The following is a 27,147-nucleotide window of genomic DNA, read 5'->3' as shown; positions in this document are numbered from 1 at the left end:
CCTTCAAAAGCTTATTTTAAAAGCAATATCTGTATAATAAAAACAACTTCTTGCTTTTGTAGTTCAAAAAACACAAAAAACAAGCCTATCCAAACATAACTTTAGTTACGGTTAAGGTTCTTCATACACCGTCAGTGTATCAATATAACGAGTGACGCTCCCCTATCTAATTCTACCATCACTTCGTCCCTACGAGCTGCGACCATACATAAAAGGAAAAAAAAGGCGCGCTGCGACCATACGTAAAAGGAAAAAAAGGCGCGAATTTACTCATCTCTCTCTCTCTCTCTCTCTCTCTCTCTTCTTGCAACCGAAGTCGGATTCCATTTCTTCCTCCCTCCCTCCCTTCCTCTGCCTGTCCGTTTGTCGCAACTCTCTCTCTCTCTATCCCTCACCACAACAAACTAGGCTTTGGCATACAGATTCTGCCAGCGGTATTCGGTGTCCATCGTCATCCATAGCTTTCCATCGGTGGTTTCGTTCGACTATGATTTAGGTTGTTTTTTGTTCAAACTTCGAGGTTGTGGCTTTTGGGTGTTCGGCAAAGGAGTTATTCCCCTTTGGTCAACTCTTAGCTTTCTTTTTTATTTTTTTATTTTTTTATTTTTTTTATTTTTTATATTTCTAATTAATGAATTAACAGCAGAAGATGGAATCTAGAATGCTTATAGTGGTATTTTTTCTTTGACGGTTAAACATGAACTTTGTCCATGAAAGGTGGGTTTTACATTGAATGTGTAAATTTTATTCATTAAAAAGAAGGCTTATTCAGTACCAAACTATGGTGTCAGATTGTTGGGAGTGTTTCATAGAAGATTATGATGATTCCATGAGCAAGGTTACAAAACTAGCTCTATCTCAACCAAAGGAGATTTCCGCCTTGTTATCTAGGATTGAAGGTGGTTAAAAAGAAAACATATTTTGGAGCATCATCTCCTTTGCGGTGTGCTGGGTATTTGGAAGGAAAGGAACGAGCATATTTTGAAGATAAAATATGATCAAGAAATACACTAGTGGATGATACTGGTTCATTGATCATGGAGTGGGTACTAGTACATTCATAATTCAAAGAGTCAAGGGGAACGATTTTGGAATAATTTATGGGTAACTTCGGATTTATTGTTGGGGGGGGGGATGTTTTGTTATTTTGATTGGTATGTTATAACCTGTTTGGTGGAAGCTCTTCACCAATAGTTGAAACCTTTCTTCTTTTAACGAAAATTTCTCTTTACTATAAAAAAATTGACAATATACACTTGATTTTTCAGAAATAATGACATAATTTTTTGTAGATGGGGCAAGAAGTTTTGATTGTTTGTGCACTATATGCGGATGATTTTGAGATATTGGGTGAAGGTTTAAATCATAAAGTTTAGCAATTAAGAAAAATTCCATAAATTTGAAACCAAAGGTCATTAAACCATTCTAACTCTTGTTTATAACAATAAGAAAGAAGTAGTGCTCATGCATTCAGAAGGAAAAAGTTTTAGCATAAATTTTATCCTACCTTTTGGAAAGAGCACAGTTTTCTTTCTATCCAAATTGAGACAAGTAAGCTGAAATTTAAAAATAAAAAAGTATTCACAAGTGTAAATGTTCTAGTGAGTTTATGCTTTAAGAAGGAAAATTCTAATAATTAAAAAAATAGGGAGGGGAGAACCACTAAATCTGTAAACATGTGTAGCATTGCATGTCTTCTCAATTTTGTTTCTTATTTTGTATGTTGTTCATTGCTATGAGGATTGGTTTCAAGGCTCAGTTGTTGTAGAGGGGTTACATGGCGGTGGTGCTATATATGCTTAAAGGTGCTTCTGCTCTTCTTATCCTTGCTCCCTCATTCTCTCAGCCTTTTTGTGATTTGCTCTTGCCACTTGATCTTTAATGAATTACTTTTGTTAACTGTTGAAAGAACATTATTTTGGGTGTACATGGGTGACAGTGTAGTTAAGTAATTCCATCTTAGAATAAGGACACTCTAGTCATAAAAAGGGCATACTTGTAATTCTATCCATTATTTAAAGTTAATATTAAGCTGGACTGACTGCTAAGAGGAGATTAAGACATTCTAATCTCTCTCAAAACAGTTTAGTGGTTTTCTCTTCTCCTCTCTCTCTCTCTCTCTTTCTTTCTTTCTCTTTTCAACATTGTTTTTTGTTCTTTAGTACCTCTGTAATACCATATTTTGCATGGTATCAGAGCAGGAGACGCGAAAGAGATTTGTTAGGGCTTCTTTTCATAGTCGATCTACCTAGGATTTCTTTTGGAGGGTTGGTACTCACTGCTTGTTAGGGGGCACTATGGACTTACCAACTTACTAACTCTCCAAGTTGGCCAGCTTCTGCTGCAATAATGTGTCAAACCAGAATATATATAACAACATTTTTTTTTTGAAAAGGTAAGATAAATTTATTAAAACGGACAGGCTTGAGGGACTCCCACTACAAACACCAGATTGATTGAGTTCTCAATAGATGAGTTACATTTGAGTTTCTGAATTCAGGAGTGACTGAGATCCAAGAAAGCAGTTTACCAACAGCCAGCTGAACTATATCCTCGGCCCCTCTCACTTTTTGATTAAAAATTCTGTTGTTTCTCTCAGACCAAATGGCCTAAACCACAGCTGCTGGAATAGTGGACCAAACCACCTTCCCTCTTTTCTTCAAATTACTGATTTTCCAGCAGCATAGTAACTGCTTAGTTGAATTAGGCATGACCCAACAAATCCCCACCATCTTCAAGAAGTGATGCCACACCTGAGCAGCAAAAGGCAATGAATGCATAAATGGTCCGTAGTTTCCAGACAGGAAAATTAACTTTAGAGGGGCAGGTAGGGTTCCAAATCTGTTTTGCAGGGAAACCTTCCACTGCTACTATGCTAACAAGCCTATTAGCCATTGCTTTGACTGAAAAAACACCATCCTTGGACCAAGTCCAAATCCACTGGTCATCCTGATTATGATCGACAATTTGAGCCTGTAGAGTTTCCAACGGATTTGAAGCTTCTTGGATTTCCCAGTCAAAAAGACCTCTTCTGAACTGAGGAGCCCAAACCACTTTATTACCCAAAACTTAGTAAGTTTCAGCAACCGAGACATCCTGGTTGGAGGCACACTGGAAGATAAGAGGGAATTCTTCTGCCAAGGAATGGTTCAAACACCAATGATCTTTCCAAAACTTAATTCTGTCCCCTTTACCAACTTTGAGGCTGATTTCCCCATAAAACAAGGGAGCAACTTTCATGATATTTTCCACAAGGAATAACTCCAGTCAGGAGGGGGAGTTTTAGTTTTCCAGTTACCCCACTCGACCCCAAATTTAGATGCAAGTAGACTTCTCCACCAAGCACTTCTTTCGGTTGCAAATCTCCAGATCCATTTACACAGCAGAGTTGAATTTGTCACCTTGATTCTTCTCAGACCAAGAACCCCTTGCTCCTTAGGAAGACAGATTTGGTTCCAATTCAGAAGGTGGATTTTCCTTTCTTCCTCCCAACCCCTCCACAAAAAGTTTTTTTGGAGAGTCTCTATTTTCCTAGCCACTTTATTTGGGATAGGGAAAAGGGACAGGAAGTATTTGGGGAGATTAGAGAGAGTACTTTTTAGAAGGGTCGTTCTACCACCAAAAGAGAGGTACTTAGCCTTCCAAGATGACAACTTCTTTTCCAATCTTTCAATAATTGGATCCTATATGGCATTAGAGGAACCTTTAGCTCCCAATGGAAGGTCCAGATACTTTACCGGAAGCTGCTCCACTTGGCTAGTCAAAACAGTAGCAAAATCTTCGAGGTTAGGGACATCACCCACTAGGATGACTTGACTTTTGTTAAGGTTGACTTTCAGACCTGTGACAACTTCAAACCAACTGAGGATCCCAAGCAGATTATCCCACTGATCAAGAGAAGCATCTAAAAAGCATAAGGCGTCATCCATGAACTGAAGGATGTTCACTTTTTCACCCCCTGGGGAAATTGCAAACCCTTCCCACACACTAGAAGCTGCTGCCTTCTGACTAAATAGAGTAAGGATCTCTGCAATACAAATGAATAGAAGGGGATAGAGGGGGTCTCCCTGCCTTAACCCTCTAGAGCCTTCAAAAAAGCCTGCAGATTGACCATTAATCAGAATAGAAAATTTGGGGGAAGAAACACAAGCTTTCATCCAATTCCTCCACTTTTGCCCAAAGTTCATCTTTTCCAAGACTTCGTCTAAACAATTCCAATTAACATGGTCATAGGCTTTTTCAATATCCAGTTTATAAACCAAACCTAGACATCCCTCTCTCATCTTTGAATCCAACAACTCATTTTCAATAAGAATTGAGTCAATCATTTGCCTACCCGGCACAAAAGCACTTTGATTTTTTGAGATCACACTGTCTAAAACCCCTTTCATCCTTTCAGCTAAGACCTTGGCCAAAATCTTGTAAAAGTTATTCAGAAGGCTAATTGGTCTGAAATCTTTGACACGTACAGCCCCTTCAATCTTAGGAATGAGAGTGATAAAGACATTATTCAGGCTCTTTTGAAGGGAGACATTAGAATGGAATGACTGGAAGGCATTTAAGATATCTTGCTTCACACAATCCTAGCACTGAAATTCATATATCAGGGAACATAAACCAGAATTCATATACCTCATTAGTTAACAACCAAAGATATTTGGATAAGAGAAAGGTGAGGCCTTGGTTTTTGAAGCTGATGAGTCTCTTTCTTAATCAGTGTAAGCTGAAATTTGAACAGATGGTCTGCCAGTAAATGTTTACTGCATAAATTCCAACCCAAGGAGTGAATACAAATTTCTCATGGTGAAAACAGAATCAGTTCATGAAATGAAAATCTAAATCAATCCATTAACAACCCTGTTAAAAATCCAACCAAGGCTGAAAAGGCTAGCATGAAAAGCTAGCTTCTATCTCTCAACTCACAAGATAAAAGAGTAGCACAAAAATCTATTTTCCACAAGATTCACCACAAAAATCTATTACTCCACAAGCTCTAACAAGTTCCAAGGTTATCCATTGGTTGAAATCCTGTGATCTTTTTAAGGATTTCTCAGTTGAAGACATTGAAGTTGGGGTATTGTGGCATCTACTACTACTTCCAAAGCTATGATACAGGAAGTTTGGTCCCCACCAGCACAACAAAGGGTGAAATTGAACTTTGATGGAAGCTCTATTAGGTAATCCAGGCCCATCTGGTATAGGAGGTGTTTTTAGAGATAATGAAGGCAAGATAATGGCTTTGTTTTCAGGTCCAATAGGAGTTGAAGATTCCTTAAGAGCGGAAATCTTGGCACTACATCAAGGTGTAAAACTGGCCAAACAATTGGGGCTACAACAGATTGAGATAGAGGGAGACTCCAAGTTGGTAATTGGGTGGATGCAATCAGGGCAGCTGGGAATTTGGCAATATAGACAGCTGATAAGAGAAATTCTTAGCATAACAAGGGAGGTGGGTGTTTGGTTCAAGTGGGTAAGGAGATCAGCAAATGGTTTTGCTGACGCCCTAGCAAAACAAGGGACTCTAAGGGAGAGTCTTTATTGGGCGGTGCTGTAATGTTTGATGTTTATTGGATCAACCTTTTTTGATAAGGGTTGAATTCTGTATTTCAGTTTAATTTATCTCTAATGAAAGTTATCGTTTCTGATAAAAAAAAGTTCCAAGAGTGACTCGCAAATCCACATCCCCAATCCTAGAGGAGTGTTTCTGATGAAGGTAGATTATCTACAACATGGTTCCTGGGTAAGTACTAATAGCACTCTAGTATCGAGCTCAAAGCTTTGTCTCTAAGATTACAAGATAGATCCATAAATCCATCAAGGAGTTAGTTGCAAAAGGGCAAAGGCTATTTGAATCAATATGAATGAGTTGGATAGTGGTGTTATTTGAAGCAATCGTGGAGCTTATAACGAGTTCAAACAAAGTACACTTCTAAACCCAAGCTGACATATTACTAAGATCTTGTCTCCTCTGTTTTCCTCTTTTTTTGTTTTTGTTTTTCTATATATATTTTTTATAGATACTCTGTTTTCCTCTTAGTTCTTCCATTTAAGAATTAACTGATCAATCCTTTTCTTTTTTCTTTTTTTTTTATCTCCTTGGTAAACTTTCATGCTTATCAATTTGGATGACTTAAATTCAAACCATTACAGTCCTAGGACTAAACCAAACTTGCTCACTCTCCTTCAACCCATTGCAGTCCTAGAACCAAACTAAAGCCACTCATTCTTCCTCAACTCATTGCAATGTAGAACCGGCCCAAATCTTCCCATTCTCCCTAAACCCATTGTAGACTTGAAACCTCCCCAAACCACTCCACTCTCACCCAGTCTTCTGTTTACCCTGGAACCAACCCAAACTGGCTCTCTTTCACGGTTTCACCCAATCTCCTATTCTCCTTCTACCCTAGTACCAACCTAGAGAAGTTCACTTTCACCTAGACCCATATTTTTACTCTTGAAACTTCAATATTTTTCATTTATTTTTTAGTCCTTCAAATTTTCTTTCATCCTTTTTACCTCAAACAAATGGGACAAGGAGGGACAGAGAGAGTTAATTACATAAATGAACTTTTGGCATTCACAATTTCATATTCAATTGAAATTTTGGTAAAGATAGATCTCTCTTATTTCTAATGTTATAATGTGTTTATGTTTTAGGTTATAAAGGTGTTGATACGTTGTTGTAAAATTGCACTGCACTAACAGCTATAAGAATGTGAGTTTCTCACCCTTTATATGAATACTCAATTTGTTCTTTGTTTAACTTGACTTTTTTTAAGTTGCTACACAATCATTTATGATTTTTAGGTCACATAAAAGGATTAGGTATATGGTTTTGATTGATGCTGAAGAAGTGGAAACTCAACATCAACCACAAGTTATGCAACAACAATCTCAACCCCAAACACAACGTTTCCAACAACAGTCCCAATCCCAACCACAAGCTACTCATAATGAAATACGTACTAAGAACTCTCAACCAAAGAGAGCCCGGGCCCTACATTATGTAAGAATTTACTTAAAATTGATTCCTCCAAACGTGTAAAGGTGGATTTTAATGAAATGTTGCAACCTGTTGGAGATTTCGGATGTAGCTTTGGTCAATTTATAGGGACCCTTGCAAGAAATGGGGTAAAACTACCCATTGATGTAAGCGATTGGAGAAAGGTGCCTCCAACAGCTAAGGAAGACTGTTGGAATTTTGCAAAGGTATTACAATTTCTTAATACTTTTTATTGTTTAGACTAACATAATATATGGTCTTTACTTGTAACCATGATCTGTTGTAGCAAACATTTGATATTCCTAAAGAAAGCAAAAATTGGTTTTTGAAGAACTTGGGTATCAAATGAAAAACATGGAAGTATCGAGTGACAAAGAAATATGAAAGCAACACAAATAATGAAAAGCCTCTTGGTGATTCACGTGTTAATATTGAGCAATTATCTAATTTCGCTTCTCAGTGGAATTTTGAAAAAGGGAAGGTGCCAATATTATTTAGTGGATTCTTTCTACATTTAGACATTTGTATTAGAACTTATTGTTATAAATTTCATTGACTTATTATTATTATTATTATTATTATTATTATAAATCTCATTGTTACAAAACCTTAGTGCTAAAGACAAAAGCATTTGGGAAAAGCTACAGTTAAACTAAAAAGATTACTCCTATAACAGTACTTTCGACAGATACGAGTTAAAAAATTATATGGGATGGAAGGAATGAGGACTGGTTTAAGAGGAAAGTTGTGAAAGTGAAAACAAAGGTTAAGGATTGGGAAGAAGTATTGCAAATCTTATTGGAGACGCTTCAACCAAAAGAGAAAATCACCCTCATCCCATTTGAAAAGAATAAGGCAATACTTGACATGGCCGAACTTCAGAATGTGAGAAGAATCCTTGAAACCAAACATGGCCAGATTGCAGTGGAAAATTGGTCGCCCTCTCGTAACGAACTGAATATCTCACAGAAGACCATAGTTATCAAGATTTTGGGTTTACCCTTCAACCTTTGGCAGGAGCACATATTCCATAAGATAGCAATGGCCTGTGGTGGGGTCTTGGAAGGTTTTTGCATGCAAAACCTTCAAGTAGCAAAGATTAAAGTTGCGGGTGGAAGATTGGAAAAAATCCCAAGAAGCCTAGACATCTTCGTGGATGACTGTTGGAGAAAGGTGTGGTTGGCATTGGAAGTTGAAGCAAGGCTGTGGAATAGTTCGAAGGTAGAAGAAGATGATGATGTGGACTGTTGGAGGCCATGTGGCGAGAGCTGGGTGGACCATCCGAAAGTTCAAGTTGGTTGAGCGTTTATGGAAGCTGAAAAGTCGGGCAATAGATTAAAAGAGACTACTTGGCCATTTAAGGGAGATTTTTTGAAAAAAATGCGAATGGGATCCAACGGCCCAAAAGAAATCCTATGTTGAGGTGCTGCAATCGAAAAAGGGCCACCTCGCGCTACTTTTAGACTCTGAACCTTTCGAAATTGAATTGCTCTTCTCTGAAGATGTTGGTACGGAGATTATGGAGATACATGATTCGGGGGCTGGTAACTTTATTGCTAGACCTGTTCATGGACCCGGCCCCCGGACGAGTTTGAACATGTTTATAGGCCCACGGGCTTAACCTGAAGGGATAGGATATCCATCACATGGATGCCCAAAGAATGCGGAATAAGAGGCGAATTTCAAAAAAAAATTTCTCTCCCTTCAACTGGGAATCGAATTCCCCATTTAAGGTTATGTATTCACTTAGCCTTCCAAACTGTTGCCCCGTTGGGCTTCCTTGTATGGCGTGGGACCCAAACATTGATCTACACATCAGTCACATGGGTTCAGCTCAGCCTTTGTCACAAGGCATGGCCGAAAACACTGTTGAGGACAGTGCACCCCCTGAAACCCATCTCATGGGCTCTATGGGCCCAACACTTACCCTAAGTGGTCCCTGGGCCAAGCCACCTTGTAACACCCATGGACTGTGGGTAGATGCAAGATTAGCCCATCAGGTATCATCCTCAATGGTTTTACACTTAATCTCTCAGCCCATAATGATCATACACTGCCCGACAAAAGAGGACCTCTCCCTCGGCTGCAAGGAACAGTGTTGCACTCTCTGCTTATATGGATCCTGGGAATTAAAACATTCTTGCAAACATTTTAGAAACCATAATATATATACTTTTATATCTCATATAAAATATATTTTGCAAAAACAAATCTCAACGATTGAAATCGGTTGCCGACAGTCTTGGTTTCCATCAGTGAGAGTGCATCCCTGATCATTACCTTTGTCCGACAAAGGGGCTGATCCTGTCACTATGATCACCGACTTAGATGAATTCTCAAACAGTCCCAACATACCCAGGTTTTGACCCCCGCTAAGGATCTCACTGAATGGTATATCAAAAACAGCCCAATCCGACACCTAGTGCAGTATCACAATCGAGTCTAGGGGTTGGGTGTAACTTTCCAGTTTTGCCCATCAATCTCTAAGGTCTAGGGCAATATTGAAAATCTGGTTCAGTTCAAAGATTCAATTAATCCTACACTGTATGTGCCTAGGGTCTTACCCTGGCAGCTGAGACAGGCCACCCCAACCGATTTGGTGGCACCACAGTGTCAGCCTTGTCAGGATAGGTCTCCCCAGACCGACCCACTGGCTGTGAACATTCTAAACTAACACGAGTCTCATTAAGTGTCCAGTTTAAGGGTATTATACAGAAACATACCAAGGGAACATGAATCAAATATGCACTTTTATTCATTTACAATAAACTCATAAAGTACATCATCTTGATTGAAGCTAAGGGCATATAAAACTGTCTAACATAAACTCGGGCCAAAAAGCCCGGCCCCCAATAAATTCAAGCTGGGCTCGAGTTTTGTCAAAATAGTCCGGCCCGAGACCGGCCCGACCCGACCTAAAATTAAACTTAAAATGGGTTATGTGATTATGTCCATTTGAATAAATTTTTTGATTTAAGAATGTAAAACTGTTTTAAAACGTAAAAGAAAGGGAAAAAAAACATCTTGTAGGCCCATTGTTCATTTAAATAGGAAAAAAAAACCATATGAATTTTTAATTCTAATTTGAATAGGGAAAATTGTAATTTTTTTTATTAGGTCGGGCTTCGGGCTCGGGCTCAAGGTTTGGGCTTTTTATCAGGGCCGGGCTCGGGCCCAAGTTATAGGCCTGTTGGTCGGGCCGGGCTCGGGCTCGGGCTCGGGCTCGGGCCTAGCATATTTCCATTAATGATGAGTAAAAGCCCGGCCCGGCCTGACCCATGAACAGGTCTACTTACTGCGGAAAGTGGAAGGCCTATAGGAGATTCTCAGAGAGAGAAGAAAATAGATACAAATCAAGAACAAAGACAGGGTGGCAGTTTTCTGGAGACGAGTTTCCATAGCAAACCGACTTTGGAACCACTTGAGGAACAACTCCCCCCAGTTGCACAGGTGGACACTGTACCTGAACTTGAACCATTTGGGTTTGTCTTTGGTGGAATTGCTGAAATCTAGATTCAAGATCAGAGAGTCTCTTCCCTCCTTCCTCTCAATCCAGTTCTTTCTTCACCCCCACTTTTCTATCAAAACTCATTTGTTTTTTATCCTTGTAGTAACCTTCAACCTTTGGATTTTGCAGTTCCAGTTGTTGAAACGTCACCGGTAGCGGATAATGACCCATGTGCAATAGAAAAAAGAGGGGGTGGTGGAAAAGACAATGAGGAGAAATTGCTTAATGTGATGGTTTTGGAAAAGGATGAGGGGGGAAATGAAGTTATTGCAAGCACCCAAGAGAAGGAAAAGGAAGACTACCGTTTGGATGAGGGAGAAGAAGGTTGTAGAGAGGTACCCAAAGTAAAAGGAGAGGAACAAAAAGAAGCCAAAAGGAAGTTCGCCAAAGGAGTGGTCTATCTTAGAAAGGGGGTAGAAGATGATAATAAAAGAAAGAGAAAAATGAAGGAGGTGGAAAGGCTAGCTTGTGGTGTGTCCTATGAGAAGACTGTAAATAGGAAAAGGGAGAAGAAAAGAGGAGAATAGGATTTGGGGTTGAACTAGGGTCGGGGAAAAAAGAGTGAAATGAAAGTGCTTTGCTGGAATGTAAGAGGTTTAAGAAGTGCAAAGAAAAGGAAAATCATCAGGAATGTGATAAGAAAGGAGAGACCGGTTATAGTCATGTTACAAGAGACAACTTTCGGACTTGGATAGAAGGTGGATAAGAAGTATCTGGAGTTGCAGGGGTCTAAGTTGGTCTTTTGCCCCATCGTGGGGTGCCTCGGGTGGAATCCTTACAATGTGGAAGAATGAGGAAGTTGACTATCAGGAGGAACTAATAGGTCAGTACTCGTATTAATAAAAGCCAAGAGGATGAGTGATGGAAGGGAGTGGGTATTGACTAATGTGTATGGACCGAATTCATATAGAGAGAGGAACTCATTCTGGTAAGAGCTAGCTACAATCAGAGGCATATGGGAGGTTCCGTGGTGTTTGGGTGGGGATTTCAATGTAATAAGATATACAAATGAGACAAACAACCCCAACCAACCCTTAACATCTAGCATGAAACACTTCAATTCCCTGATTGAGTCCCTAGAACTAAAAGAGCTTACCTCGTTACAAGCCTCTTTCACCTAGTCAAATCTCCAAGAAAATCAAGTGTGCTCAAAACTGGATAGATTCCTGTACTCCATTGATTGGGAAGAGCTATGGGGCACTTCGACACTAAAAGCCCTACCTAGAGTGACTTCTGACCATTGCCCTTTAAGCCTTTACCAAGAAAGTCTTATTGGTGGCCCCACACCTTTTAGATTTGAAAACATGTGGCTAGAAGTTCCAAACTTTTTGCAAAGGGTAAAAGAATGGTGGTCAGAGGATGTGATTAGGGCTAGAAACAAAGTGGTGAGATTCTCTAAGAAACTGAAAAAATTGAAGGAAAAGGTCAATGAGTGGAACAAAGAGGAATTTGGAAAACTTGAGGTCATAAAGGAGGATTTAACTAGGAAAATAGAGGAAGTGGACCAAAAGGAGGCTAGGAAAGAGTGTGGGGTGGAGGATAGAATAGAAAGATGGAACTTAAAAGTGCAATTGGAAGAGATTCCAAGAAAAGAAGAGATTTCTTGGAGGCAAAAATCTAGATGTAAATGGCTTTTGGAAGGGGATGGAAATACCAGTTTTTTCCACTCTCTAGCAAATGGGAGAAGACGGAAAAACCAAATTTCCAGTATAGAGGTGGATGGAAGAGTGATAACTGCAAAAGAGGAAATTGAAAGATGCTTTGTGGATCACTTCAAGTCAATCCTAGCATCCTCTGATGAAAACATGGCAGAATTGGGAGATTTACAGTGGGACAGAGTGCCAACATCCGAAGTTAACCTCCTAGAAAGAGCCTTAACTATTGAGGAGATACATGAAGCAATATTCTCGATGGATAGATCTAAAGCACTAGGGCCAGATGGATTTTCAATGGCTTTCTATCAGGATTGTTGGGAAGTTTTGAAAGATGAATTAATGGATGTATTTGTGGAGTTCTATCAAGAAGGGAAATTATCGCCTGGAGCAAATGAAACTTTTGTTGCTTTAGTGCCAAAAAAGGAGGCCAAAACCCCAAAGGATTACAGGCCAATAAGTCTTGTGGGTAGCTTGTATATAATCATTGCTAAAGTCATGGCTGGTAGGTTGAAGACTGTACTGCCCTATATTATCTCTCAGAACCAAGGAGTTTTGGTAGAGGGGAGACAAATTGTGGATCAAATTTTAGTGGCAGATGAGTTTGTGGCAGCTAAGAGAAAACAAGGTGACAAAGGTTTGATTTGTAAATTGGACCTTGAAAAAACTTATGATATGGTGGATTGGTCCTTCCTGTTGAATTTAATGGAAAAGATGGGGCTAGGTGAAAGATGGAGGATGTGGATTAAAGAATGTATTAGCTCAGCACATTTTTCTGTTCTGATGAATGGGGTAGCAAAGGATTTCTTCCAGGCTAAAAGAGGACTAAGACAGATCACCAAAGCTGATCAAGAAAACAAGTTTAAAGGTTGGAGAATGGATAGATCAGAAGTGGTGGTGTCTCATTTGCAATTTGTTGATGACATAATTATTTTCTGTGAAAGCTGTAATGAAGCTAGTTTAAGGAATTTGAAAAGATTGGTTGATGAATTTCAGCAGGCCTCCAAATTGAAAGTCAATTAGGGAAAAAGTTGTGTAGTCGGAATCAACATTGAAGGGGGGGATATCCAAGCCATGGCAAATCTGTTAGGTTGTGAAGTGAAAAAATGGCCTCTGGAATACTTAGGAATGCTCTTGGGTGGGAATCCGAAAGCTGAAAGCTTTTGGAAACCAGTAGTAGAGAGGTTCATGAAGAAGTTGGCAATGTGGAAGAGATTATATTTCCTTGGGGGGAAGAATCACCTTGATAAAATCAACCCTTGCAAACCTTCCCACTTACTTCCTTTCCACCTTTAAGATCTCGGTGAAAATAGCTAGGAAATTGGAGAAGATTATGAGGGACTTTTTGTGGGAGCCAGGTGAAGAAAAGAAAGATCATTTAGTGAAATGGGAGCAAGCTTGTTACCCTAAGGACCAGGGTGGATTAGGTATAGGGAACCTAATAAAGAGAAACAAGGCCCTCCTAGGGAAATGGCTATGGAGATTCCCTTGTGAGGAAGAAAGGTTGTGGCACAGGGTCATTAAAAGCTTACATGGTGATGCAGATAACGGCTGGGATGCAAAATTAGCCCCCAATGCAGCTCGATCCTCTCCTTGGAAAGCAATCTTTGAGGTATATCCGACTTTTCTTCAATTTATCAGGTTTGATGTTGGTTGTGGCAACAAAGTTTTATTCTGGGAAGACCTTTGGGTTGGGGATGTGCCTCTTATGTTCAATTTCCCAGGCCTCTACTCTTTATCAAACTATAAAAACAAACCTGTTGCTAGGTTTGGTGTGCTTTCAGAATCAGGGATCTCTTGGGATTTTGGCTTTAGAAGAGGGTTGAGGGAAAATGAGTGTGAGTCTCTAGTGTCGTTGATTTCAACACTTGAGAGGGTCTACTTGGACCAATCTATAGCTGATTGTAGAGTGTGGTCCCTAACTTCTGATGGTTTATTTTCCTGTGCATCTTTCTTTGGTTTGCTCACTCATATTAACCCTATGGGAGTGAACTTCCCAGTGAGAGAAATTTGGACTAAACCGATCCCTCCAAAAGTACAAGCTTTCTGTTGGGAAGTGTTCCTAGAAAAGGTAAACACTTGTGATGTGCTACAGAAAAGGAGGCCAAACAATTGCCTCTCTCTTCATGTGTGTGTCCTTTGTTTGGGATGTGGTGAAACTCTAACCCACTTACAATTATCCTGCTCTTTTGCTTCTGGTATTTGGAATGTTGTTTGTTCTCTCTTTGGATGCAGATGGGCTCCCCCACAGGATGTGGTAAGTCTATTCAGCCCCTCTTTCCTGTGTCAATGGAAGAAAAGGGGAAAATGTATATGGAAGGTAATGAGAGCAGCTACAGTATGGACTATTTGGGAGGAAATAAACCTAAGAATCTTTTCAGGAAAAAGCAAAACAATGGAGGAAGTTATTGAAGCCATAAAAATCAGAACTGCACATTGGGTGAAGACCATGGAGATATTTAGAAACTACTCCACGAATGAGATACTAAGGAATTGGGCTGAAATAGCACAAACAGATGTACCCAAAGTTCTTGTAAGCATGGAATGGAAGCCACCAGCACGGAACAAACTAAAGCTGAATTTCGATGGGAGTTCTCTTGGCAACCCTGGAAGGGCAGGCATAGGGGGTGTGTTTAGAAATTATTTGGGTGTGGTGGTGGCACTCTACTCTGGACCAATAGGTTATGGTGATTCAATACAGGCTGAATCTCTAGCCCTACTTCAAGGTCTAAAGATGGCTGAGCAGATAGGAACAACAGACTTAGAAATTGAAGGAGACTCTCTATTGGTCATCTCTTGGGCCAAAAACATCACAGCAGCACCTTGGAAGCTCAAGTTTATTTTCCGAGAAATTGACACACTTGCAAGGAAGTTCAACTCTCAGTTTGGTTGGGTTAAAAGGGATGCAAATGGAATGGCGGATACCCTAGCAAAACAAGGGGCAAATAGATCTTCATTGTATTGGGCAGAATTGTAACTGATTGCTGGAGATTGCAATTTCCTATGCAATCTTTAGCTATTGTATCTTAATCTCTCTGTTATTAATGAAAAATTTTTACTGATCAAAAAAAAAAAAAAGCTACAGTTAGTCCATTGTGTAGGCACACAGTCTTTTTCTAGGGTCTGCCATGATGAGGTTTGCTAGGTAATTTCGTATTTACTTTTGCAAGTGTTCATTGTAGTTTGTAGTAATTTATTTTTTTCATGCAAGGATAGGAGAAATCTATGACTCGAGCAGAATTATTTGTTAAGACCCATACACGAAAGGATGGGAAGGTTGTGAATAAAGGCATCTGAGGAAGTCATTGTAAGTATTTATATTCATTTTTTAGAATATGGTTCTAAAATTTTATCTTCATGTGTAGGTTAATTTTTACCTTTTTGCTTTTAATAAATAATATTGTATGCTTAAATTACCTTGTTTTCTATTATAGACACGGGTAAAACAAGTTATGTCTTCTCAAGCTTTGGAGTCTTCATCACAAGCAACCTCTATTGCTGCAAAAGATGATGTTCTTAGTCAAGTACTTGGAGAAGAGCGTCGTGGACATGTTCATGGTTTAGTGTTTGGACCAGCTCCAACATCTTTATGGGGTCCAACCACCAAGCATCAAAATACACAATTGGTTGCTGAGAACAAAGAACTCAAGGAAAAGATTAACTCATTAACTGGCAAATATAATGACTTGGATGAAAACTTGAAGAAGGTTATAGAGATGTTGCATAATAGAGGAGAGGTAAAATATTATGATCTAAAATTAAATTAAATATTTATAATTTCTTCAAAAGTGTCAAGTTTATTCAGCAGCATTAGTAATTCATTTGCTGTAGGGTTCAACCAATGCTACATTCATAAATTCGCCAGAAAGTATGCACTCCTCTGAAGCAAGCCACATGGTTGAGAACCTTGGTCTTGTGGTGATGTCTCAACACATTAGCTTTGACAATAGAGTATTATATATTGGAGGACACTAGTTTGTTAATATCAAATGATTACCTTTTGGAATTTATAATTTTTTGTTGAATAATTGGTTTCTATTTTGATGATGGAATGGAGGAGAATGTTTGTGCATGAGATGAGAAGTTGGGGGATGCAATTCATAGTTAGGATGGATGTAAATATGTGAATATAGAAATGTTCTCTTTCTTTACAGGTTAACTCTTTCTTTAACCCCTCTCCTCACCCTTAACCTAGCCATTTCTGCCCTTTAAAACCACCAGTTTACTGCTACAAATCATAGTAGTTAAAGCCTTAAAACAACTTTTGACCTTCATTTTACTGATGTAATCTATGGTAGAGAACCAGGCCCAAAACTTCCTTGTTTGTCTCAATGCCCTATGGCAAATTATAACTCATTGCACTTCCAATACCTCTCACTTTTACTTCTTTTTTCCATGAACCCTAGTCCATAGCGGTCCAAAATTCCTATTAAACCTTCCATCCCTTGGCTAAAATTTGCAGTCTTTGGTAGCTCTGGAACCACCCTATTATAGCTTTTTTAGCTGTTGTAAAATGCAGCCCAAAACCGTCCATTTTTGTTACTAAGTCTGTGTTTGGTTGCAATGCAAATAAATTTGCACTGATGCAAAACTGTGGCAAAGCAAATGATTTGAGTTTAAATTCTGGTCTATTTTTGTTTCAAATTTTAGAGTAATTTGTTTGATTGCATTACAAATGAAGTAAATTAAGACATGAAGTAGAATAAAGTAAAATCCAAAACAAAATTAAATGAGTATTTGCATTTTTTTTTCATTTGCACTCCCATGCATTTGTACTAGTGCAAATAAAATTGCACTGCAACCAAACACAGCCTAAGGCTCAGTTTGAGGAGAGTACAAATAAAAATATGTACAGCGCAAAACCTTGTATGTTATTTTTCTTAACCTTGTATTTGCACTTCCCAAACTGAGCCTAAGACTTAGTTTGGGAACCGTACAAATATGAATGTGTAAGTCCAAATACAAGGTTTTGCACTGTACATATTTGTATTTGTGCCCTTCGCAAACTGAGCCTAATGCATTGCTTGCTGTGAATTACCGCAGAACATCAACCTTTTTAGCCCCCTTGAAATCTTAAAAGTCATCTTTTGACTGCCAATTCACTATTGAAACACCTAATATGCATGTTTATGCTTATCAGGCGTATTGATACTTTGAACCTTTCCTATGACTTACCACCCTTTGGTTGCAAGTTTTTTTTTTTTTTGATGAATCCCTTTGGTTGCAAGTTTTTTTTTTTTTTGATGAATCCCTTTGGTTGCAAGTTTTTTTTTTTTTTGATGAATCCCTTTGGTTGCAAGTTTTTTTTTGATGAATTCCTTTGGTTGCAAGTTACAGCTCATACCATGCACCCCTTTCTTTGTTGTACATCATAGCAAATAGCATAATCCCAATTCATTTTAGCTCTATTTCAATCCATGGTTATGCTGTAAATCATAGTCACTTAAGCTATTATGAAATGATGTAGTACATGGTCTTTACATGAAATATTCGGAAAACTTTAGTAGTCCAAATCCATTGCTGAATTTCCACATAACTCATAGTTTAAATAGGAGGTGTAGAAAACACTGATGTGGGCCCCATTGTAGTGGTCCCCACTATGTTCGTGGGACAGTATGTGTAGTTATTTGTTTCAGTTATAGTAGTGTCAGTTTGAATCAATTTGTTAATTCATTTGTTATTTATTATGTAAGTACTAAGGGCAGATGTGTCCTTTCCATTATGTACTAAACATAACCTATAAATAATAAGAAAGTGGCAGCGGCAAATCTGTCAAAATCTGTCCCTCCTTTCAACCACTTGTGTTTTCCTATTTCTCTTCTATTCTCTCTCATTTCTCTCACTTTTCTTCTGTTTTGTAAACCTAAAACCTATTAGGATTCAAGACTGATTACAGTCTTGATCTTCTACTTGGTATCAGAGCCTATCTAGGGCTTCTCATGTGTGTCTAGTCCAGCCGATCACATGAGGACTAGCTAGGGTTGGAAGCTTTGAAGAAGTATTCGGTGGCTGAATCTTGGAGATTACCAGGAGAGGTTCGTAGCAGTTGAAGACTTGTCGCGGCTTGTAGAGAGTTGGTAATCGGGAAGAAGCAGTGAATGTTAGGGTTCAGGTAATCCTAAAGACAGTAAACTGAAGTACATACGTAAGTTTTTTTTTTTTTTTAATTGAGTTTCAGAGACTGTAATCAGTCGAGATAGGTTGGACCTATCTAGAAGGAGGGGCCGAACTGCGTTCAAGTTTGTTTCTAGGGTTTGACTTGTCGAATTGTGTTTAAGTTTGTTTCTAGGGTTTGATTGTTGGGCCGATCCCCCCCTCTCAGAGGTGATTAGTTTTTAGGGTTTCATATTGCCCTACGACAAGTCCCACTTGTGCGGACTGCTTGGAGAGTGTAGCTGAGCACTTATTTCAGACCTACAATTGAAACCGTAATTTTGCTCTCGCAGCAATGGGCCCCACAGTAGTGATTTTAGAAAATAGCATCTCAGATTGACAGGCTGCCTGGTACTGTGCATGCCGATTGATTTCAGATCAGATTTGAGTTGATTCCTTGCATATGCTGTGATAGGCGATTGATTTCAGATCAAATTTGGGTTGGTTTCAGACTAGATTTCGGATCAGATCAGATTTGTGTTGGTTTCGGATCAGATTTCAGACCTGCTTGTTTGACTCTGTTTTCTGGTATAGTGGCTCTAATAGTTTGTAGCCACTGAATCTTGATCAAAGATGGAGTTTAAGGGTCATGGAGAAAGTAGTTTTGGAAACCATAGTTATGGTAGTATATCTAAAACTGGGTATCGGATTACAACTATGAGATTTGATGGGTCAAATTATTTGGAGTGGGCTCAATCAGCCATGATGACTATTTGAGGAAGGGAAAAATCGGGTTACCTCTTGGGAGATGTGAAAGAACCTTCCAATGAGGACCCAACATACACCAAGTGGGTTCAAGAGAACTATTTGGTTATGGCATGACTTTGTAATTCTATGCAGTCACATATAAGCCGAAATTACTTGTGGGCAAAGACAGCCAAAGAGATAAGGGATGTTGTGAAAGAAACATATTCCCAACCTCTTAATGTTGCCAGAGCCTATGAACTGAAGTGTGAGGTGAACATCCTTAAACAAGGAGAGAAGTCAGTTTTTGTCTACTTCTCTACCTTGAAATCCTTGTGGCATGAGATTGACCATTTAGAGACCCTTGAGTGGGAGAGTCCCAAAGATGCACAGACTCACAGAAGACAAGTCGAGACGAATAGGGTATTTGAGTTTCTGGCTAGTTTGAATTCAGAATATGACATTGTGCGACAACAGATATTGACAAGAGATAGTGTGACCCTTTCTCAAGCATATTCCCTGGTGCATAGTGAAGAGACCAGGAGGAAAGTCATGATGCAGCCTCAGCCCTCTTTCCTAGCCTTGACAGCTATTAAACCTAAGCCAGCGGGTGACTCAAAAAGGGACCGGAAGAAGGAAGATAAACGGGATCTGGTATGTGAACATTGCAAGAAACCCAAGCACACAAAAGATATTTGTTGGAAGCTACATCATCACTTGGTCCTGACAAAACTAAGAAATAAGAAGGGTAATGCTCATGTGGCCGTGAACACTGATTCAACATCCTCATCAGGCACATCCCTAGAGACTTTAGTTGTTGTTCGGGCTGCCCTCATACAGTTGGAAAAGGAAGTTGGGAGTTCAGCTCAGCCATCTCAGTCACCATCAGCTCCTGCCACATCCGCATTTGCACATTCAGGTACTCGAGTCTCAGCTTACCATGCTTCAGCTCTAGGTAATACTGACCACTATTGGGTAATAGATTCAGGTGCATTTGACCATATGACTAGTTTGCCATCTTTGTTCACTTCTTATCACTTGTCCTCTGCCCGAAATAGAGTATCCATTGCTGATGACTATCTTTTTCCCATTTCGGGCAAGGGGGACATCAAGCTATCGGATACTATCTCTTTATCTTATGTCTTGCATGTTCTTAAGCTTGATATTAATATGCTTTCAGTTAGTAGTATTACCAAACACATGAACTGTTCAGTAACCTTTTTCCCTGACTGTTGTGTTTTTCAGGATTTGGAGACGATGAAGGTGATTGGGACTGGCTGTGAGATGAATGAGATCTATCTGCTTGGAGAGAGTTCTCGTTGGGAGGAGTCAGTGGATAAGAAGTCTTTTGTTTCCCAGTCTGTGAGTTCGGTTATGCCAATAAGTCTTTGAAGAGTCTGTTTCCTACTTTATTTGAGTCTGTTGAGTTATCAAAGTTGAGGTGTGAGAGTTGTGAGTTTGCCAAACATTGTAGAACCTCTTATTCTTTAAGTAATAAAAGGAGTAATTCCTCTTTTGACATTGTGCATACTGATGTTTGGGGGCCATATCATATCTCTTCTATGGGTGGGTACAAATATTTTCTACTGTTTGCTGATGACCATACCCGTTTTTCTTGGGTCTATCTTATGCGTTCTCGAGATGAGGTTCCTGCTCTGACCCAAAACTTTCATAAGATGATTCTCACTCAGTTTGGGACCAAAATCAAAGTCCTTAGATCTGATAATGCAAAAGAATACTTTGCTCAGCCCCTTCTACCTTCTTAGCCATGGAGTTATTCACCAGAGCACTTGCCCTTATACATCACAGCAGAACGGTGTTGCCGAAAGGAAGAATAGGCATATCTTGGAAGTGGCCCGAAGCATTATGTTTACCTCCAATGCACCTATTCACTTCTGGGGTGATGCTACCTTCACGACAGTTTATCTCATTAATCGAGTTCCTTCCCAGATTCTTGATATGAGAACCCCATTTTCCCTTCTATACCAAGACGAGGAGTTGTTCATTGTTCCCCTTAAAACCTTTGCTTGTACCTGTTTCGTTCAGCTTTTCGGGCCTCATCATTCCAAGTTTAAACCTAAGGCCTCCAAATGCATTTTCATTAATCGAGTTCCTTCCCAGATTCTTGATATGAGAACCCCATTTTCCATTCTATACCCAGACGAGGAGTTATTCATTGTTCCCCTTAAAACCTTTGCTTGTACCTGTTTCGTTCAGCTTTTCGGGCCTCATCATTCCAAGTTTAAACCTAAGGCCTCCAAATGCATTTTCCTTGATTATGCACAAACTCAAAAGGGTTATTGCTGCTATGATCCGGTTTTAGGGAAACAATTTGTCTCCATGGATGTCACTTTCTTTGAGGAGACACCCTATTATCCTAGGGTTTCTCCTTAGGGGGAGAGCAGTGAGAGTGGGGCTGTTTTGAGTTTTTTTCCTTAGGGGGAGAGCAGTGAGAGTGGAAGTAGGGTTGGTAGAAGTGGGGCTATTTTGAGTGGGGTTGTTCCTTTACCTATTCCACTGGATAATGAAGGCTGTAGTGGTGAGGGTGGTCAGAGGGAGCCGGAGTTGAGAGTCTATCACAGGCGATGCAGGCAGGTTGATCCTAGTCATCGGTAGTCCCGGCCAATTCCAGTTCCTTTTGCGGCTCCAGATCTAGAGCCTACTGAGATACCTCTCACTGTTGCCACTTCCCCTATTGTGGATGGCCTTGATCTCCCTATTGCCATTCGCAAAGGGAAACGACATTGCACCACTTCTACAGCTCACAACATCTCACAGTTCTTATCCTATGATCGTCTGTCTCCATTTTACCGGTCCTATCTCACTTCCATTGCCGATGTCCCTATTCGAAAAACAGTGCAAGAAGCCTTATCAGTTCTAGAATGAAAAGATACAATGCAAGTCGAAATGGATGCCCTGTTGAAGAATAATACTTGGGCACTGGTTGACCCACCAAAAGGAAAGAAACCGGTGGGATGCAGATGGGTGTTCATTGTGAAGCATAATGCTGATGGCTCTATTGAAAGGTACAAAGCTCGGCTGGTTGCAAAGGGGTTCACTCAGACTTATGGTATAGACTACTTGGAGACCTTTGCCCCAGTAGCCAAGATGACCACCATCCGAGCTCTGTTATCTCTTGTAGCAAATCATTCTTGGCCCCTGTTTCAGATGGATGTCAAAAATGCCTTTTTGAATGGAGACTTACAGGAAGAGGTTTACATGCAGTTGCCTCTTGGATTCTATGATACAGAGACATGTAAGAAGGTTTGCCGACTGAACAAGGCATTGTATGGTTTAGAAGCAGTCACCTAGAGCCTGGTTTGATGGGTTCAGATTAGCCCTTGGAAAGTTTGGTTATGTACAGGCCCAGTCAGATCATACACTATTCATCAAGAGGGTGGAGTCCTCTCTGACATTACTTGTAGTATATGTTGATGATATTGTGGTGACAGGAAATGACAGTCATGAGATTGATTCCCTCAAACAGCTCCTTCATCAAGAGTTTGAGGTGAAAGATCTTGGTGCACTACGGTACTTTTTGGGTATTGAGGTTGCTAGATCCAAGCAGGGGATTTTTATCTCTTAGAGAAAATATGTTCTAGATCTGTTGGCGGAAACTGGAAAGTTGGGTGTTAAGCCGACCGATACACCCATCGAACAAAATCACAAGATTAGTACTGAGGGCGGGGAGTCTCTTAAAGACAAAGTTATGTTCCAACAATTGGTTGGAAAGCTCCTATATCTCTGCCTCACTCGGCTGGATATCAGATATGTAATTAGTGTTGTTAGGCAGTACATGCACTCCCCTAGAACTTCTCATCTTCTTGCGACAGAGAGAATATTAGCATATTTGAAGAGATGCCCGGGTAGATGTATACTGCTCAAGAACAATAATCACATGAGGGTGGAAGTCTATACAGATGCCGATTGGGCTGGGAGTGTTGATGACAAAAGGTCTACCTCTGGATATTGTGCCCTTGTGGGAGGTAACCTTGTCTCTTGGAGGAGTAAAAAGCAAAGTGTTGTTTCCCGCTCCAGTGCTGAAGCGGAATACAGGTCAATGGCTAATGGAGTGGCTGAAATCTTATGACTGAGGTTACTACTTGAAGAATTGGGTATTGACTATGAAAAGCCCTTAATGTTGTATTGTGATAATCAGGCAGCTATTAATATAGCCCACAACCCAGTGTATCATGACAAAACTAAACATATCGAAGTTGATTGACATTTTGTGCGAGAAAGGGTCACATCACAAGAAGTGTGTATTCCGTACATCACATCTAATATACAACTTGCAGATATCCTCACCAAGGCTGTATCACGGAAGAAGTTAGAGACAGAGCTATCCAAGTTGGGAATGATAGATATCTACTCCCAACTTGAGGGGGAGTGTAGAGAATACTGATGTGGGCCCCACTGTAGTGGTCCCCACTGTGTTCGTAGGACAGCATGTGTAGTTATTTGTTTCAGTTATAGTAGTGTCAGTTTGAATCAGTTTGTTAATTCAGTTGTTATTTATTTTAGCTTTTATTTACTTTATTTATTATGCAAGTACTAAGGGCAGATGTATCCTTTCCATTATGTACTAAACATAACTTATAAATAATAAGAAAGTGGCGGCGGCAGATCTGTCAGAATCTGTCCCTCATTTCAACCACTTGTGTTTTCCTGTTTTTCTTCTATTCTCTCTCATTTTTCTCACTTTTCTTCTGTTTTGTAAACCTAAAACCTATTAGGATTCAAGATTGATTACAGTCTTGATCTTCTACTGGAGGCAAATGGAAAGATTTTTCTATTGAACAAAACTTGTGAGAGAACTAAAAGAAGGTTGATGGAAGTTAATTTGATTGAATATTGGAATGAACAACTGGGCGTGATAGCTCAACACATCAACTTTAACATTAGATTATAAAACAATTGGAAGACTAGTTTGCTCTAATCTTAAATGATTATCTGTTTTACAATTTCTTTTGTTAATGTAGGATGACGAGGTTCTCAACAAAACTTGTGTGGCTGATGATGCTGACTTTGAAAAAAATTGTAAGTATGGTTTATTGTCTCTAGCCTCTCATTTAAAAAAGAGGCTTTTTTTTTTTAACATTAACCACTTTATTGCAGGATGATGTTCACACTACTACCCCGATAGTTGGTGCAGCTATTCATCTTATTGCAGAACAGACAAATAATCTGGTATGTAAATGTCTTATTATGTGAATGGTAATTGTAAATGTATTTTGTTCGTATAATTACAAATATATTTTTCATGGCAATGTGAATAGGTAAAATTATTAGATTTGGATGATGAGGTGGTTGCATATGCTCTTCTCAAGAGTAAAGATCCCACTAAAGGAAATACAAGGACGACCATTGGGAGATAAATGGTCTGAAGTACTAGTTAGACTTTCAACGAAGGATGATGCACCACTTATGAGGATAGATGCAGGGCGTAGAACCATCAAAGATGCAGCTGCTGCAACACAAACAATTGCTTGGCGTAATGATTTTGTAAGTATTAGTTGCTTAATTATTTATGCCAATTATTAATTTGATATCTGCTAATATTGATTTGTATTGCTGACATGCAGATAAAATCAGATTTTCGGCCTCATTGGTTGGATGGAGAAAGACTTCGCTGAAATGTAGATAAAATCAGATTTATAGACAAATGGAAAGGTTTTTCCATTGAATTTGTGAGAGAAATAAAAGAAGGCTGGTGGAAGTTAATTTGATTGAATATTGGAAAATGAACAGCTGGGAGTGATAGTGTTATACGATTGGAAGATGCTAGTTTGTTCTAATCTAAAATGACTTATATTTTACAATTTCTTTTGTTAATGATAGGATGATGGGGTTCTGAACAATTTTTTTGGGAACCTCATCAGCCACTTTATTATGATGATTCAACTTAAGAATCTTAATGTGTCATAGTAGGTGTATTACATATCACAATAAATAAGCAGTACAGTTGTATTAAAAAAACGAACCGGTGTTACTGGTTTGAACGGTCCGATTGTTCGACCCGAACAGCTGGCCCATTGACAAAAAAATAAAAAATTTTAAAAGTTTGGAAAACAGTCAAACTTCAAACGGTTTGATCGGTTCGAATGGTTAACTGACCGGTTCAATGGTTTTGGGGAAAAAGTGGTTTTGAAGGAAAACAGAACCTGGTTTTTCCGGTCCAACCATCCAATCCGGTCCGGTTTTGAAAACAGTGATTAAAAATGATTTAATGAAACTTGCAACTATCACTATATCTTCATACAGATAGGCTTGTCATTGGACTGGATTCAAAGTGGATCCAGCTACATTTGCATCCACAAACCTTATAGTTTTTTAATATTAAAATCTGAAAACAATATATTAGAACCAAAAACTAAAGAAGGGGTAAAAAAGCAAGAAATGAAACTAAGTTGGGTGATGGTATGTTCACATACTTGGTAGATGAAGATCCTAATAAAGAAATCACAACTACGTATAAAGGGTTAAAAAAATTGGTTGTAAATGGAATTTTTTTTGTTGTTTAACTTTCAAAAATGAATTTTTAAGAAAAATTCAAAGCAATACTAGTTGCTAAGGGATACAAATAAAGAAAAAGGTGAAGATTATTTTGATATTTTTTTTCTCTGGTAAATAGAATTGTTATAGTACTCTTAACTATAACCTCAATACATAAATTAATTATTTATCAAATGGACATCAAAACGATATTTGTAAAATTTTCCGATTAATTGATTGGTTCAATTTGGTTTCGATTCGTGGTATCACTTATCAGTTCGGTTAAAAAACATTGTCTATAGTTCGATTAACTAAAACGTAAGATATGGACTGTTAAAAGAAGTGAAGTCAGAAGAAGGTCACAAGGCATTACTCTACTTTTGTGTAACACTAGGATAGGTCGAAGCGGTGAAGCTGAAAGGTCCGAAAAGCCTTTTGAGATTCTCTTTCTTTTTGTCACTCTTGCCTTTCGCTTTTAAAGAGAAGGGTTTTCTCTATACTCTTTTTGTATAGATTTTTTATAGGGGGCATTATTTTTTTTGGATTTTGAGAGGGGGAAAAGTTGGTCAATGGGATTTTGGTTCCCATTGATCAAGAATTCTATGTTCTTTTTTCAGATTTATGTGGGTGGGGATCAAGGAGAACTTATTTTATTGGGTAAGTGAGTAAGTGATACCCATTTCCTATGTGGGTAAATAACTTTACCATATAGGGGAAAGTTGCAAGCACTTGAGTGAGACAAGAATGCCCCTTTTAATAATGGATTTTTATGGTTAAAATGGTCATTGCCTTATTTACCCAAGAAATAAAAGAACATGGGTAAATACATTTATCCGAGTATTACCCAGGTAAGTAACTTATAAAAAAGCGAACAAGGTAAAGTAATCTTTTCAATTAACTTTACACTTCTGTTTTAGAGAGAATTCCTATGATCAGTACTATCTTACTTGAATTTCTCACAAGAGAGAATTACTATTCTTTTGATTATATTATGATTTATATTTTCTTTTTTTTTTTCAAGAACAGATTTAGTACTAATTATATATTTAATAATATGTATATATACATATATAATAATATAATAATATATTAATAAATACATATACATGTATATGGATTTGTATTTTTAATTTTTACTATACTATTTTATTCCAATTTTATTGTAATTTTTTTTCAAAATTATTTTATTATTTCACATAAAACAATTACATACATCAAAATTCAAATAGAATAAAATTTTAAGATTTTTTTTTTTATCTTTTGTCTACATTGATAATTTATTTTAACATTTTTATTATTTTTTAGTTTTTCTAAAAAAATAATCACCCATGACTCGTCTCAGGCCTTCTTGGGCTTGTGCTAGGCTTCCCTTTTGAGTGGTTCTGGGACAGGCAGGAATGACCCGCCTAGGCCTATTTGCCAACCTAGCATGGCCCATTACAATGTGGGTGGCCCGTAAAAGTGGGTCATGCTGGCCCGGCACAGCCTTCTACAGCACGGGCAGCCTACAAAAGTGGGCCGTGCCCGTGCTGGCCATGGATCACATTACACCTCTAGAGCAAAAACGTCATATGTTGAATCGTTCGACTCGGACGGTTGAACCGATGACTCGAAAATTTGATTATAAAAAAAATCAAAAAATTTGATGGGTA

At 38.8% G+C, this 27,147-nt stretch overlaps 1 protein-coding gene across 13 annotated transcripts; it reads left to right on the top strand.

The window, feature by feature from the left end:
* Nucleotides 1-241: 241 nt before the first annotated feature.
* Nucleotides 242-24,822, top strand: LOC148847642 (uncharacterized). Of its 13 annotated transcripts, none has more exons than XR_016100466.1 (10): nucleotides 242-496; nucleotides 6,658-6,715; nucleotides 6,808-7,209; nucleotides 15,380-15,470; nucleotides 15,598-15,900; nucleotides 15,995-16,081; nucleotides 23,983-24,040; nucleotides 24,119-24,190; nucleotides 24,280-24,505; nucleotides 24,586-24,822. XR_016100466.1 is itself a non-coding variant. In XM_088948799.1 (9 exons), coding segments are annotated over exons 4-7 (432 nt in total). In that variant the 5' UTR covers nucleotides 244-496; nucleotides 6,658-6,715; nucleotides 15,380-15,470; nucleotides 15,598-15,615; the 3' UTR covers nucleotides 24,121-24,190; nucleotides 24,280-24,505; nucleotides 24,586-24,822. The 13 variants fall into 13 exon arrangements, 7 of the variants coding, with proteins under 7 accessions (XP_088804926.1, XP_088804922.1, XP_088804925.1 ...); XR_016100464.1 differs by having other exon boundaries at nucleotides 242-1,805; XR_016100462.1 differs by having other exon boundaries at nucleotides 242-5,921.
* Nucleotides 24,823-27,147: the final 2,325 nt, after the last annotated feature.

The sequence above is a fragment of the Nelumbo lutea genome, chromosome 6 (assembly GCF_056320005.1).
Source record: "Nelumbo lutea isolate HS-2025 chromosome 6, American lotus-T2T, whole genome shotgun sequence".
NCBI classification, from domain to species: Eukaryota; Viridiplantae; Streptophyta; class Magnoliopsida; order Proteales; family Nelumbonaceae; genus Nelumbo; species Nelumbo lutea.
The sequence above is the reverse complement of the archived record's forward strand: the minus strand, read 5'-3'. Positions and strand labels throughout refer to the sequence as shown.